We start from the raw sequence: 14,605 nt of genomic DNA, 5'->3' as shown, positions 1-14,605 counted from the left end.
GTTCCCAGATGAAGCTCAGAGCAGAGACTGTGTGAAGGTTGTACAACAGGAAGTCTCTTGTGATCTTGATAAAGGCAACAAGCGAGGACCTTTTCAATGCATGCAAGGATGGAAACATGAGCTGTTGTAGATGCATCTAATTGAATAAAAATAAACTTTTAAGTACTAATCAATAAGGAAATAAGAATTTGTAGATATACACTTTTAAGTACTAATCAATAAGAAAATAAGAATTTGTAGAGTAGTATTTTATTATTTGATTTGGATTTATCACTCGAGGCTTCGAGTAAGTAGTAAAAATTTTAATATTAAGGGTTTTAATAACTCAAAATTTGCAACAAAAAAAAAAACAAACACACACACACACACACAAAATGTTTAGAAAAGTCTTACTCCACTCCCCATCACCACATGTTTTTCTAAGTGCTTCATCATGTGATGCATGTATTAACTGCAAATCCAGGTCATTGTGAAATTTTTCTACATATACAGCTAAGCAAATGATTTTCAGGGGCGCAACAAGTTTTACAAGGACAAGTTGTCAAACAGTTCTAGCTGCACTTCTCCTTTCCACTGCGAGGGTAATTTATCTCATTTGGCTGAAGATGTATGGCAGAATCTTCCCTTTCACTGTTGCAGATGGTCCTGCTGCCGAGTTTATGTATGGCAGAATCTTCCCTTTCACTGTTGAAGATGGTCCTGCTGCCGAGTTTGTTTTTGAATCGAAATGGCCAATGCCCATTGAAAAATGGCTTGCTTTTCCTTTTGAAGAAATTGACTTATGGGGAAAAATCCTTGAGGTAGTCGCTCATTTCATGTAATGATAACATAAAAACTGTATGTGGTATGTTGTGTTCAAATTCATGCTTTTGAAATGATCTTCAAATTTAAGTTTTTCATTTTCTAATTTATCTCAAACTAGAAAGAAAAGGTACTACTCGAAGATGTTCTCTGAATAATTTTTCTTCAAAATTTGCATCATTTTGTGATTAACAAGAAATAACTTGATCATTTTGCTTATCTTAGTGGTGTTCAGAATCAGATACCTGGAAAAACTACCCCGCATGCCATTATTTGCATCATGGTGACTGTCACAGGGATAAAATTTGTCACAATCTTAATCCCAGTATGATAGTCTAGTCCCGTTACTGGACTCAGCTTTCCTTTCAAGTTACTCATATTTGTCTAAAATCTAAGTGTTTTGTATGCTTAAAGGTTTTCCCCACAAGCCCTTATCAATTTCATCACCCAAGAACAAGAACAAAAGCAATTGATCAAACACAGCACAATAACAACACAAGCAATGTATGAGAACCAACCTAGTTTTTATTAATCCATCAACAAAGGAATACACAACAACAATGTGTATGTGATATGCATAATTTGGTATGCATGCTATGCACATTTAGACTCTATGTAATATATCAACATACAATGGAAGTTACAAAAAAAACTACTCCTAGATAGTTTCAGTAACTCTGAATAGCAGATTTCAAAAACAATTAATTATTTCATAATTGCCTTATAACTACAAACAAGCAACTTCCTTAGTCTATCACCTAACAAACAAACTGTCCATATTGATTTTCCATGTTGTCAGCCCTCACGTGCAACCCAAAATACCTTAGAAAGTCTAGTGTGGCGCAAAGCATGAACCTGCTATTTGCATACAGTTGTTATTCTCGCGATTGAAATCTACATTGCCCATGCATACTGTCTCTGCACCACCAGCGTGCTGCCATTGCCGAGCAATGACTCATTGATGCGTCCTTGTACCTAAGGCTGTGACAGAGACTATCCACTAGAATCAATTCCATCATCACCACCTGCCAATGATGGTGCTGGAGAAGAAATGTTTTTGGGGCGGAGGGCTTGGCACTTCCAAGCCTCCCACCTGCTGCTACTGTGGCCACATTATCATCATCATCCTGAGCATACTAGCACCATTATCCACCATCATCATCACCATTGTCACCTACCACCCACTCACCACTGCTGTCCCCTCAGCCACCCATCAACACCAATGTTACCACCACTAAAAAATAATGCCCCCTTCCCCTTCCTGATTCTTGTGTAGCGAATAAATAATTGTTATTTGAATGTTCCATTATGGTTACAAGTTGTCCGATGAATGTTGGGTATAATTGCTATGCCATTTGATACTTGGATTTATGTCTAATGAATTGAATGGCTGCACGTCTGGCAATTACATGCACGTAATATCAAACCATTGCTGATGAGTCCATGAGATGGTTATTGTGCATTATTTTTCAAGAGGCAATGGTGCACTGTTGTTTCATTCAACAGTTCAAAGTTTCTGAATTTTGTTGATCATAATTTAGTTGCTTCTGACTTGAAATGATTTGACCAGCTGAGGACCGAGGTGAACAAAGTTCTGGAGGTTGCTCGCTCGCGCAAGTTGATTGGGTCCAGTTTGGAAGCGAAGGTTCATCTACATACTTCTGATGTCAGCTTCGCTTCAAGATTACATGAAATGTCACGCTGATGCATTGCATCGCATATTCATTACTTCTCAGGTATGTTCATTGCCTTCTTTTCAATTTACTGTCACTGTTTCCAGAGTAGTTCAATTCGTCAATCCACAATTACATGTAGAGACCACCAAACCCAGTTTCTAATTCACTATCTGACACAACCTTTCTCACTCGAGAGGTAAGGGTTCTCTTAGAAGGTGAAAGTTTGGGTTTGGTGGCCACTACTTCAAACTGTTATTCTTCCTCACTGCCTGATACAGGAACTTGGGTTGTCAGACTATTATCTGGATTGATTATTTGATTTCCTTTTTTTCTTTTTATCAAGTCAATTAGTTTCTGCAAGTTCAGAACGAGTTGTCTAGTCACTTTTTTCTATTTTCCTTAGCTTAAACTTTCACATGTTCAAACTATTCTTCCCCTCAGTCATTTATATGGAAATGTACAGGTGGAGATGCTGAAGTACGTGGAGGATGAGATTAGTGAGACTATTCCATACACTGGTGAGTATCTTGTTCAAGGAAGCGATAGAGTTTGGATTGGGGTGTCACGTGCACGAGGCGTGAAATGTGAAAGATGTTGGAATTACACACCACAAGTTGGTTCTTTTGCGGAGCATCAAACACTTTGTGGTCGCTGTTATAAAGTAGCGGCTGTTCAACCAGAACCTGCTGCGGCAACAGTCAGCTGAGACTACAAATTAAGAGAAGCTTGACTGCATAAATCCAGTCGCAGTGAATCTAGAACATCTGAATCAGAACATCACCGGTTGAAATTCCCAACATCTAGAACATCTGACCTGTATAATCTTTCAGTGCAGTTGAGCTGGCTAATGCTCTTCAAAATTTTGATAATCAAGTTCAGAAATCACAGTTTTGACAGATCAAGTTGGAAAGTCAATTGCAGATTTTGTTGCACAATCAACAAATAATGATGTGTGCAGTATCATACTGGACGGAAAGGACAAGGAAAGCTTGTGGTGTTCATCAAATTCCATTTACTTTTATCCTCGCTAGCTATATTTATTGAGCACTTTGAAATTGGGAATTTATCTTGAACATCATACCTTAGCAGATTATTTTTATAATTTGCCATAGAGAACGAACGGATTGGGAAAAACCCTAGGCTTGGACTCAAGAGGAAATTACAGAAATTGTATTCCTGTGGCGAAACAACAAATATCAGTTGATAATTGTCAGCTCAGTGTTTGCCGTCCGCATATTGCAGATAGGCTTCTCCAATTTTTTGCCATGTTCATGTTTAAAAGCAAAGCATTTCTGCCGTGTAAAGTTTGCTGTTACCGAAGTCAAATATTTGAGGTTTACCTTTTAGCAGCTTTGAGGCGGTAGCCGGGAATATCTTATTCCACCTGCTACCGAGCGGTGACTTCTTGACTTGATTGCAACACTGCTTTCCGTATGCCTGATCAGAAGGCATGCTTCCCATAAGGATTTCTGCCTTCTTATCCAAGCCTGAAGAACCAGCGGCCTGAGCGAGTAGAGTAGCAGAAATCAGTTTTCGCAGGAACTTTCCCCTCTGTTATGTGGAGCATCATGCAACAGGGTGTCAAATATATTTTACAATGACGAGGCTTGTTTCATCATGGTTGCCTGTATAATAAATATGATTCTCGATGAAATGATGGTTGATTACACCCAATCAACTGATTGACCGGCACCATCTTGTATTTTGTGGCACAAATCCAAATGGATTTTGCTATTTATAACTCAACATATTTTTATATTTTAAAAATATTTTTGAAAAAATTTAAATTTTTTATTCTAAATTAATATGTTTTTATGTTTTCCCTAATATTAAAAGTAATTTTTTAAAATAAAAAATTATTATTTTAATACATAAACGGTACACAGCACAGCCACCACCGAAAACAATATAAATGGCAAGCTCAAGTTTCATCTAATTTACAAGGGAACTGAATGCGGGGCAGGTGAACAGGAGTTCAATTAAAAAAAAAAGAACCCTTGCATGGGTGAAGGAATTACATGTTACAAACATATGCCACGTTAAAAACTGTCACACGCCTGTAAAGACTCCGCCAATAGCTCATTGGACCTGGGCATCCAAATTCTGGGGCGGCGGTTGCATCAACTCAGGCTCCTTTAAATCATCTGCCTGAATGTGTGTGTCCTGTGAAAAGACCAGTTGTGGCAAGCTGTTCTTTAAATCATCTCTTCTAATTCTTATCATACTACTTGCTGCAAATGAATATTGTATTGGCTCATAACCATCAAATTATACCAAAATGCTGCATACGGCATACGGCCTAGTTTGGGAACTGTCAGACCTGGGTTGTCATTTGTTCAAGTATTATATGGGACAAAGTCCTATGACGTCAAATAATACAACACACGGCATTTGCGTCATAGCAGGCCAAAATAGAATACCCTTTAGTGGACTTCGAGCCTAAATCCCAAAACTTTACCCCAAAAGGAGGCTAAAATTATATACAATTCACATAGAAATGAAAACGCCTTCTGGTGTTCACCTTTCACATACCGGTACCTTCACAAAGGCACACAAGCATTGGAAGACAAGAGATAGTAACCTGAGGTGCGTAAATTCATGGATTTGGAGCATCAAGTTTTTTATTATTGATAAATCAATGTTCAGATTTTCTTCACCTAACCAATTGATCATAAAGATTAAAGCTGATGACATAATTAGTCATTACCTGTGCGTGTATTGGCTGGTGTGATTGCTGATCTTGTGCCATTGCATAAGTTTGTGGTTGGGACATTCTGTAATATGGCTCTTTTAGTTCGAGTTTGCAAGATGATGTCTGAAGTATTCCTCCTTGCTCAGCACCGGGGCCCCACATTTTAGCTATTTGATTTCATCAAAACTTGTTAGAAAAAGAAGAAAACAGATCAGAACGAAAAACATGAGAGGACGAAAATCACCTGACAAAGTTAAATATACAGTGTAACTCTGAGCATTGTGGGCAACCATCCGGAGCTGCCCAGCAATTTCTTGTCCTGCCACCACATAGAGTGGCTGAGACAGAACACAACGTAATTGGTACCAGTGGGTGGTAGGCGCACCAGGGGCAGTTTTAAGCCACCTTTGTACAGTACTGCAGATCAAGACAGTTCCCACATGAAGCCAATAAATGCATGGGATAACGAACATGTAAAAAGCAGGCCTAATGCAGATGTAAAATGCAAACTTAACCTAAGGTAAAAAAGATCAGGACAAATACTTTCCTCCCATTAAATAACACATCGAACCAGCAAGCCAGCCCATGAACTCTGGTTCCTACAGAGGCTATAAATTTTAAAGGTATATCAATTTCATATAAGTCCTCTTCCTGCAGGAAGAAAATAGAAAAGTTTTGATGAGTTGAACCAAGTGATGTCGCCAGGGCAGTAACTTCATCTTGGAGAAAGGGACAAGAGTCACTCATAAAGCAAGAGTGAAGATCTAAAAGCTTTCGAAGTAAAACTTCTTTCAGGTGTACAGTCTCAACAGTGCACCCTAAGGTGGAAAACAAAGCCTATAGCAATAACTTTATAAAATGCATAGACAGGAGGTTGCTGTGCAGCAGAAACTGTTCAAACTAGATGTCAACTAAACCTGAGGAATTGTATCTGGGGAAATGAGTACAATAAAAACAGTCACTTTCCTTCATGATGAGGCATTATATAAAAAAGCTAACAACTAGTGCAACTGCACAAGCAAGAAGGGTAAGGCTATACCTTTATTTCAGTAAAGTCCAAAACATGATTAATTGCAGGAGCCACCAATAATCTAGGATCAAAGGCATCCACAACAGGCTGCATGTAAGCAGAATGGATCCATCAGAAAAAAAGATCACAAGTGATTGTGATCATATTGCAAAATCAGAAGTAACGACTTAAAAAGGTATTTTCTCCACAAAAGACATGAATATGTTGGTTTAAAAAATAAGATGAGAGCATGTCTAAGCAAGTCAACCAATATGCAACTTAATGATTCAATCTACACCAGAAACGTGAAAGTAAATGAGACCTGAGAAAAGTATCCCCCAAATGCAGATGCATGCAAGGGCGTCAGATCAACCCCGTAATAGCCTTGTTGCTGCCAAAAGAGGGCCTACATTGACAAAACCAATAACAGGTAAGAAATTACAATTTGTTTCAACAAATGCTAATGGTAAGAATAGGAAACAGTATAAACAAGAGAACTCATGATATTAATGGGAAAACTTGACTACAATTGCAACATTAGGCATATTAAAATTAAAAAATCCACCAATCAGTCATGACTTTAAGATTGTCGCCCAGCTAGAAAGAGGTGCACAGGCTGCATCACATTATTGATAAAATGACCTCAGCATAATGATCCGGGTTCATACCTTATTCGCAATTTCAACAAATAAATATTCATCACTAAAAGGTGCCATGTGTATCCTGCAAAAGCAAGTAATTTTCACTAAAGAAAACCTAAAATAGCAGACAAATTAAATTTGGGATTGCAAGCACTGGATTCTGGAGCACAAGAGAATACATGCATAAAGATACAAAATTATGCATTGACCACCAAGAGTAAATTACTCAAGAAAATAAACAAAACACATGCAGTTATGCACAGATTTATAATTTTTTTTCAGAAACAATAATGTCACGGAATGCTGGTGCTATCAACAAGCATACATTACAAGTCTGTCTCCAATAAGAAAGAAAGATCCCAACATTGCCAAAGGCTTTACAAGAAACGAAGTATAAGGGGAAGAAAGGGTCAAAAGAGCTGACTAGATGGTGCGATCACTTAACTAAATGAGAAATGGGAATGTAATTTATCCAACACATGAGGAAATTAAGAGGGACATGAGAAACCATCAGGAGAAAGCATGAAAAAATTGACTACACCTACAAATTTTACGTGAAACGAGCAGGATCTAGATGAAGATACATACCACCATAATCATGAGGTTACTTCCCACTAGGAAGTTATCTAGCAATTGAATGAAAACAATCAAACTTTGCAGTAGGATCACGACTACCATGCTCATGTAGGTGTCATGTATGCTTATGCAGAAATACATTTAAGATCTAAGAAATCAAGTAGAAATGGAGCATTGATGAGTCACCATTTACCTTCCAACTGTAGGAAACATTTTTCCATTTGGAACAAGAAACCTATCTCTTGCAATCACATAGGACTCCAACATTCTTTCATTGACTAACAAGGTACCTACAAGACAAGTCCCATAAAGAGTCACGAAAAATAAAAATCTGAACTTGCTATCCACAATGACATGGAATATTATCTGTCAATTCATTCAATCCTGGATACTTTCTAATCTTATGGTAGAAAAACTCATCCTCCATGCCAGCAGGAGAAGGGGCATTCAGGGGTTAAAATAAATAGCAAGGAAAAATCTATTGATGAAAAAAAGGTGTTCGACATTATTAGAAAATTTCATCATCCAATGAGATGGCATAGTAAAGATGATTTATAAGTTTACCCATTGGTTCAGAGATCAAAATATCTGCTTTCTCTGGCAATTCAACTTCCTCAACTTTACCCTTTATTACCTACATTCACATGACATATTGACTTATTCAAAATGAGATAAACAAATGGAATTTAAAAAAAAAATTTAAAGTACATGAAATAGCAAAGTCTCACTGTTATCTTTTCCCCAAGCGATGGGTTTCCAGCAATCAGTTTCCGGGCATACTCTGCCATTTCAGATGCTTCCACAGCATAGACATGCTTTGCACCAGCCTGATTGGAGCAAAGGAACCCATGATCAGCTTACAGAAGTACAGCAAGATTCTTACACATTGCATGATAAATTCAACTAGTCAAAATACAAATATACCTGAGCAGCAAAAAAAGACAAAATACCACTACCAGCACCAACATCAACCACCACACGACCAAAAAAATCTGCACGATTCTCAATGACTGCAGCATAATAGGTTCCTGGAACATAAATTTTTTGCTTATCATTGTCACTCACCATCTGACTCAAATCACGTGTCCATTATAGATGTACTTGACATTTTGAGCACATGCAGCAAATTAGAGAACATTCTGATTTGATAGGCTTTGTAAAGCTTAAGAAATTGAAAGCAAACATCTATGATAAGATCAAAAGGAGTGACATAATGGTTAGTGATTAACCTGTCCTCACATAATCTTGTAGCATGTTTTGCTGATGTAGCAATTGCCCATAGTAATGGAAATACATTTTGGCAGATGATGGTTCTATTTTATCATCAAACTTGCTTTTACAAGCTGTGACTGCTCCATCAGTTAGCAATGTTCCTGGAAAAGGAAATACGTAAATGTCAGGAGCCAATTGCAGGTGCTTATGGATTAAACATGTTTTGACAACTTCACAAAACATAAGAGCAGTTAACAAAGAGTTCTTTGTCTGTTAAATTTTTCTTGGAGAAAACTTTCAAAAAGCTAGATGAAGGAAAGTCAAATACAAGTCCTAATCTAGACATAAAGTGGAAAAAAGGACTTTACTTTTTTCATTTTTAAAGGCAAGGTTTTCCAAAGGACTAAGTATTTCAAGATTTTCACATTCAACAAAAGTTAAGTTCTTCCTCATATGGATATAGTTGTACATGTATGGCTAATGCGACAAGAATAATTTTAATTCATCTTGGGGTTCCAACTTCCATGATTACGTATGCATTTATGGGCAAACTTCTAGAAACCACTATTGAAGCAATGCAGTCAAAAGACATGAACTTCTAGAGAAAAAATCAGGAAAGGTGACAAAGGGGAATCTCCGTGTTATAACAGATAACTATCTATAATAAACCATGACAAAATTTCCAAAACAGCACCTTGAACAGTGACTTCCTTCTTCCATTGTTCAAATGCACAATGGAAGGCCCTGCTCTCCTCCTCATTTCTAAATTGGACATTGACTCCTGTTGAATATTTCTGGTAAAAAGTAATACTGTTAACATTATGAACATAAAAGCTTCATCAATCATGCAATACCAATCAACAGTCAAATGCATAGGAAAATAACTCTTCGCATGTGAGTATTGCCATATTGCAATTTGCATATCTCATGACTCATGTAAAACCACGTAAGAGGAGTTCCAAGTAACCCCACTATCTCAGCAAGTGAAATAAGATAGGAATGTAAAAATTGTTTCTTAATATAAAACCTTGAACGGGTCCCTTTTCACTGTATGCACTACGATGGAAAGAAAAAGGAACTACATAATCTGAACAAAAATAAAACTCCCTACCTCTTTGCCCGTGTCAGCACCTGACACTTTGGTTATGCAAACTGATTGTAAAGCCCCTAGCTTGAATAACTGAACAAAACAAAACAAAACAAAACAAATCATCTTCATTACTCGTATATGATGATCTAATCAAAATAATTCCCCAAGTTTTACAAAATAACCAAAAATTAACTCTAATTCCGCATACTTAGCTCATCAATTAATACATTCCTTTAGGATATCTACCAATTATCAACAACATTGCCGTACTTAAGAAAATAAAAAATAAACAATACTCTCATTGATCGATTCAATTGCCAAAAAATAAAACAAAACCAGCAATTAAACCCCGATACACAAAATGCATATCTTATACATTCCAATTTCTAAACCTGATTAAAAATATTATCAACCACACATTCCATATCTTACATTACCATCTTGCACGCTTTCTCGGCAACCAAACAAAAAAAAATCAAATTCAAAAATGAAAATAAGAATCACTGACCAGAGCAGTTTTGGCATCAACAATGATAGAATCAGCCGATTCAGACTCTCGGTTAAATCGAAGCTCCACAACTCCATTGTCAGCCCTAAACCTAGCAGTTACCGGTACAGATTGAGAATCTGAACAAAACGACGACGAAGAAGAAGAAGAAGCGAGCTCATTCATTGATGCTAAAGCAAACTCTTGTTGCTGTTTGCTTTGCTTTTGAATCTCCATTGCTGAAACCTCTCAAAACTCGGAGACGTCGATATTTTTTTTTTTTTGGTTTTGTTTAATTCAATTTGAGGAGAGGAGGTCAGTAAGGTACAGTGATTCAGTGAGTGAGTGGAAATTAGGGTTTTTCTAAAAAAAAAACGAAAAAAAAAAAAAGCGCGAAGCTGAGACGGAGCTTTTTTATTAGAGCCGTCAAAGGGAGACAGGGCAGAGAACGTGATGCTAGTAGCTTTGGCTTTTTTGCACGATGCATAGTTACTCCAGGGTTAACTCGAGACAAAGCCCGTCTTAGGATGATTAATCAGAATTAATTTTTTAATTTTTATAAAATTAAAATAATATTATTTTTATTAAAAATAAATTTTTTTATTAAAAAAAATAATTTACAAGTTGAGAATTTAGTTTTTTTTATTTATTCTTCTCAACTTGAACTGGTCGGGTTAGTGCCTATTGAGCCAATCCCAATTCTATAACTATTGTATGATTGTGAAAATCAAATATGGTCCTTTAAGTTTTAATACTTCATCATCATTAATATCTATATTGTTTTTGGGTCAAATTGAACTTTGTTATCAATTTTAATTCGTGTGTGTGTCTATATATATATATATATATAGGGTCCATATCCTGCAAAACAGCTCATTAGTGTAAATTAACTCTTATAAGTTAAATTTCTCAATGTCAAATCTGTAGTTTCAAAAAAACTTCAATATGACCCCCATAATAGTTGAATAACGAGCCAAATCTAACGATGAAGTGCAATTTCAATTTTTAAAAATTGCTATAGGATATCTTCACATATTTGAGAAGGTTTTCTAGAGGAAAGATCGAGAGAAAATAAATTTTGAAATTAAATATTTGAAGATGGTTTTCCATCAACTTTCATTTCCTATTAATGAAAGCATAGGAAATTTTCAAAATTATATAACTAAAATTAAGATATTTTTATCTGAGGATTGAATTAAAATAGGTTAAAATAAGTCTCTCCATCATACTTAAATGGATTGGATGAATACTACAACTTTTGTTATGTTTATATTTATAAGTAGATGGAGGACCAATGTCGACCCTTGAATCATATTAGATTTTAAAATAAATTGAATGGAGGTTTATTTGGTGACTTAGTCAATTTAGTAGGTCAACTCGCAATCTGGTTAAAATTTGATTTGAATTTTTTTAAGAAAAATATTTAAATGATGATATTTTAACCTTTTAAAAAAATCTTGAAACAACATTATTTTGAATTGACCTGAATCAACCTGAGTTAACTCACTCAACTCGTAACCCAAATCATGGGTCAGGGATCTAATAACTTTGGGAGGGACTTAAGAATTGGTAAAATAAAAAATAGGGTTAAATTTGGTGACAGTTTTAAAAGGTTTGATAGGATAAATATCAATACTTATAGACCATGTGTGAGTTCTAATATTGCCAATAAGAGTTAGTTAAACATATGATGCATGTGTGTAAGTCAGGGGAGTTTTGGTGCATTGTCAATTGCAAAATCTATTGGATTTTCATTGTTATATTGATTCGAGTTATAGGTACATGAGTGAGGAATGTTGAATATGGCTTGTAAGATCATATTAAATATGAGTCAGATAATTATTTAGTAGTTGGTTAGTTAGTTTTGATTGTGATGAATTTGATCTCCAAAAATCAAAACCAATTGAAATGCAATTTGATTTTCGTAGTCTCTTTTATAGCTTATGTGGTTTGTCTCTTTTTTAAAAGGAAACAACTAAAGTATAAGTAAGATATCTATGACTCATTAGGGATGATGGGTTAGGTAGCTCGCTGAACCTATTTATGCCTAGGCTTAGCGCTTGGTTGAGCCCAGAGATGGTGGATCAAACAATTCGTCAAACCTATAAATGCCTAGGCTCAGTGCTTGGCTAAGACTAGAGATGCTGAGTTATTTATTAGTTTAATATGTCTTGTAACCAATCGATTGGTTACATGTGACATTATTAAATTCATGTAAATACATATTTATTATTAATAAAGGCTTAATTTATCTTTAATATTTATATAATATTAGATTAATGAATCTAATATTTGATTTATAAATCTAGAGTAATGATAAAGTTCATGAGACAAAAATATTTGCAAAGGAAATTATAAAGTTGTTATAATTATAAGATTCATATTGCATCAAAGTATTGTTCCTAAAATATTGATGGTCGATACTCTCTTAAATATTGAACATTTATTAGAGCCATAGAGATTGGTACATATTATGTTCTTACATTTATGTAAGGAAGCAATTGTTTTTATAAGTCGAGGTATAAGGAATACCTAAAACTAATATGTAGGTATTTGTCATAAAACATGTGCACTAAACTAATCCATATGAGAGTTTCATATGGAGAAATCATCTATGTCTATGGAAAGGCTCACGTGACAGTTATGTAAGCAATCCTTAAACTTAAGATCATTAAGTTATCTTATATAGAGAATGTTATGCTTTGATCTTGTCACATATTATCTTAATCGAGGAAATGAAAGAGTACACATTAGATATAGAATGAACTATATGAAGGTACTTGAATGATCAAGAGAAGATTCATCACCCTAGGTGATTAGTACTTAAAAGTGCATTTTTATCATGGTTTTATATCATCATTTTGCACTTGAAGTATCAATAACTCCTTAACTAAAGCATGTTTTATAATAATATATCTAATAATATAAGATACCTTTAATTTATGGTAAATATTCATTTTAAATGCAGGCCTATCACATAAATGAAAGGATTAATTGATGACTTTAAGAACTTAAATTGCAAAGGCAAAGAGATGGTCAAACTTAGAAAAGAGATGTCGGTGCAATCCAAACCGGAACACTGTTCGGTAATTGGGTCATATCTAGAGCTATATATCTCAGATTTAGGTCCAATTTATATGGATGGAAAGGTAAGACATAGGCCTACAACTTTCATATGGAGCCCAAGATCTAAAAAGGCCATTATCAAGTCCAAATTATAGCAACAACAAAGAAGCCCGAATCTGTCTTCCAGCCCGAGCACTGTTCGGTATTTTGGCCATATCTGGAGTTCTAGAAGTCCAAATGAGCTGAATGTTTTACACAAGAAAGCTGAGACAATTGCCTACAACTTTCATGTTTGCAACTGGCTCCAATTTTGACGTTATCAATGACGTTTTGGGCAGACAAGAGAAGATAAAGATTGTCACCAAGTCAAAAGTTGGCCACCCACTTATCAATTAGTCATCAAATCAATAGTTCCTAATTTTGGCCTATAAAAGGAGGCATTTGCCATGCATTTAGGCATCTTGGTTTCCAGATCAAGATCATGCTCTTCCTTTCTCTCTTTGTATTTTTTATGCTTTGTTTTCATTAATATTAAGTTTATGCCTTTCATTTCCTTTCCTTTACTTAGTTAACTTTTATGTTCTTATTTTGTTTATCTATTTTGCTTTCTTTCATTATGTCTAGCTAAGTTAATTATGTCAAGGTGAAAAGGTTACACTAATGGTGTAAGAATAAGTATAATGTAAACTTAATATGGACTTTAATGTTTGATACTAACATGTTTTATATTTGTTATCTTGTTCACTCTTTAATACTTTGCTTGTTAAATGACTAATCTTGATTTATGTTGTATAACACTTGGTACAACAAATGCTTGGCACTTTCATAGCCCATAATGTATGGTATAACCGACACCTGAGCTATGAAAGGAACTTGATTTATTGTTAACATAAGTTATAATCATGAATGCTTGACGAGATTTACAAGTATTAGCATTAATTGAATAAGATGACTAATGTAATCATGTTAACAATATATAATCTGATTGGAACCTCCTTTGTGTGTGGTTTCCAATTCAATAATAAGAGTTTATACTATACTTGTTTGATATACCATTAGTGGAACCTCTAACCTTGACATTTGTTATTATCATTGTTTAATCGTTACATTAATATTCCATCTCAAAGTTCTCATCTTCTTCTTCTTCTTCTCCTTCTTTTTCTTTATTATTATTATTATTATTATTATTATTATTATTATTATTAGTACTACTACTACTACTACTACTACTACTACTACTACTACTACTACTACTACTACTACTACTACTACTACTACTACTACTACTACTACTACTACTACTACTACTACTACTACTACTACTACTACTACTACTACTACTACTACTACTACTA

General features: G+C 35.1%; 1 protein-coding gene, 1 long non-coding RNA gene and 1 pseudogene across 2 annotated transcripts; 2 read left to right on the top strand and 1 right to left on the bottom strand.

The window, feature by feature from the left end:
• The window catches only part of LOC105116141 (uncharacterized), an 18,292-nt pseudogene extending 15,786 nt beyond the window's left edge, over positions 1 to 2,506 (top strand).
• Positions 2,507 to 2,545: 39 nt separating this feature from the next.
• LOC105116140 (uncharacterized) lies at positions 2,546 to 3,586 on the top strand. Its single transcript, XR_840473.1, has 2 exons — positions 2,546 to 3,230; positions 3,276 to 3,586. It is a non-coding gene; the product is annotated as an uncharacterized LOC105116140 (long non-coding RNA).
• Positions 3,587 to 4,384: 798 nt separating this feature from the next.
• Positions 4,385 to 10,674, bottom strand: LOC105116139 (probable histone-arginine methyltransferase 1.4). Its single transcript, XM_011013349.1, has 15 exons — positions 10,206 to 10,674; positions 9,719 to 9,787; positions 9,302 to 9,401; positions 8,625 to 8,768; positions 8,320 to 8,423; positions 8,124 to 8,222; positions 7,960 to 8,029; positions 7,589 to 7,685; positions 6,847 to 6,901; positions 6,501 to 6,584; positions 6,209 to 6,286; positions 5,717 to 5,820; positions 5,414 to 5,586; positions 5,185 to 5,336; positions 4,385 to 4,640 (listed from the first exon to the last, which is right to left on the bottom strand). The coding sequence occupies exons 1-15, from the start codon at positions 10,419 to 10,421 to the stop codon at positions 4,557 to 4,559; spliced, it is 1,629 nt and encodes a 542-aa protein (XP_011011651.1). The 5' UTR covers positions 10,422 to 10,674; the 3' UTR covers positions 4,385 to 4,556.
• Between the last annotated feature and the right edge of the window lie 3,931 nt (positions 10,675 to 14,605).

Source organism: Populus euphratica, unplaced genomic scaffold, assembly GCF_000495115.2.
Source record: "Populus euphratica unplaced genomic scaffold, PopEup_1.0 scaffold862.1, whole genome shotgun sequence".
In the NCBI taxonomy this organism is placed as follows: Eukaryota; Viridiplantae; Streptophyta; class Magnoliopsida; order Malpighiales; family Salicaceae; genus Populus; species Populus euphratica.
Note: the sequence above shows the minus strand (reverse complement) of the source record. Positions and strands in the feature narration are given on the sequence as shown.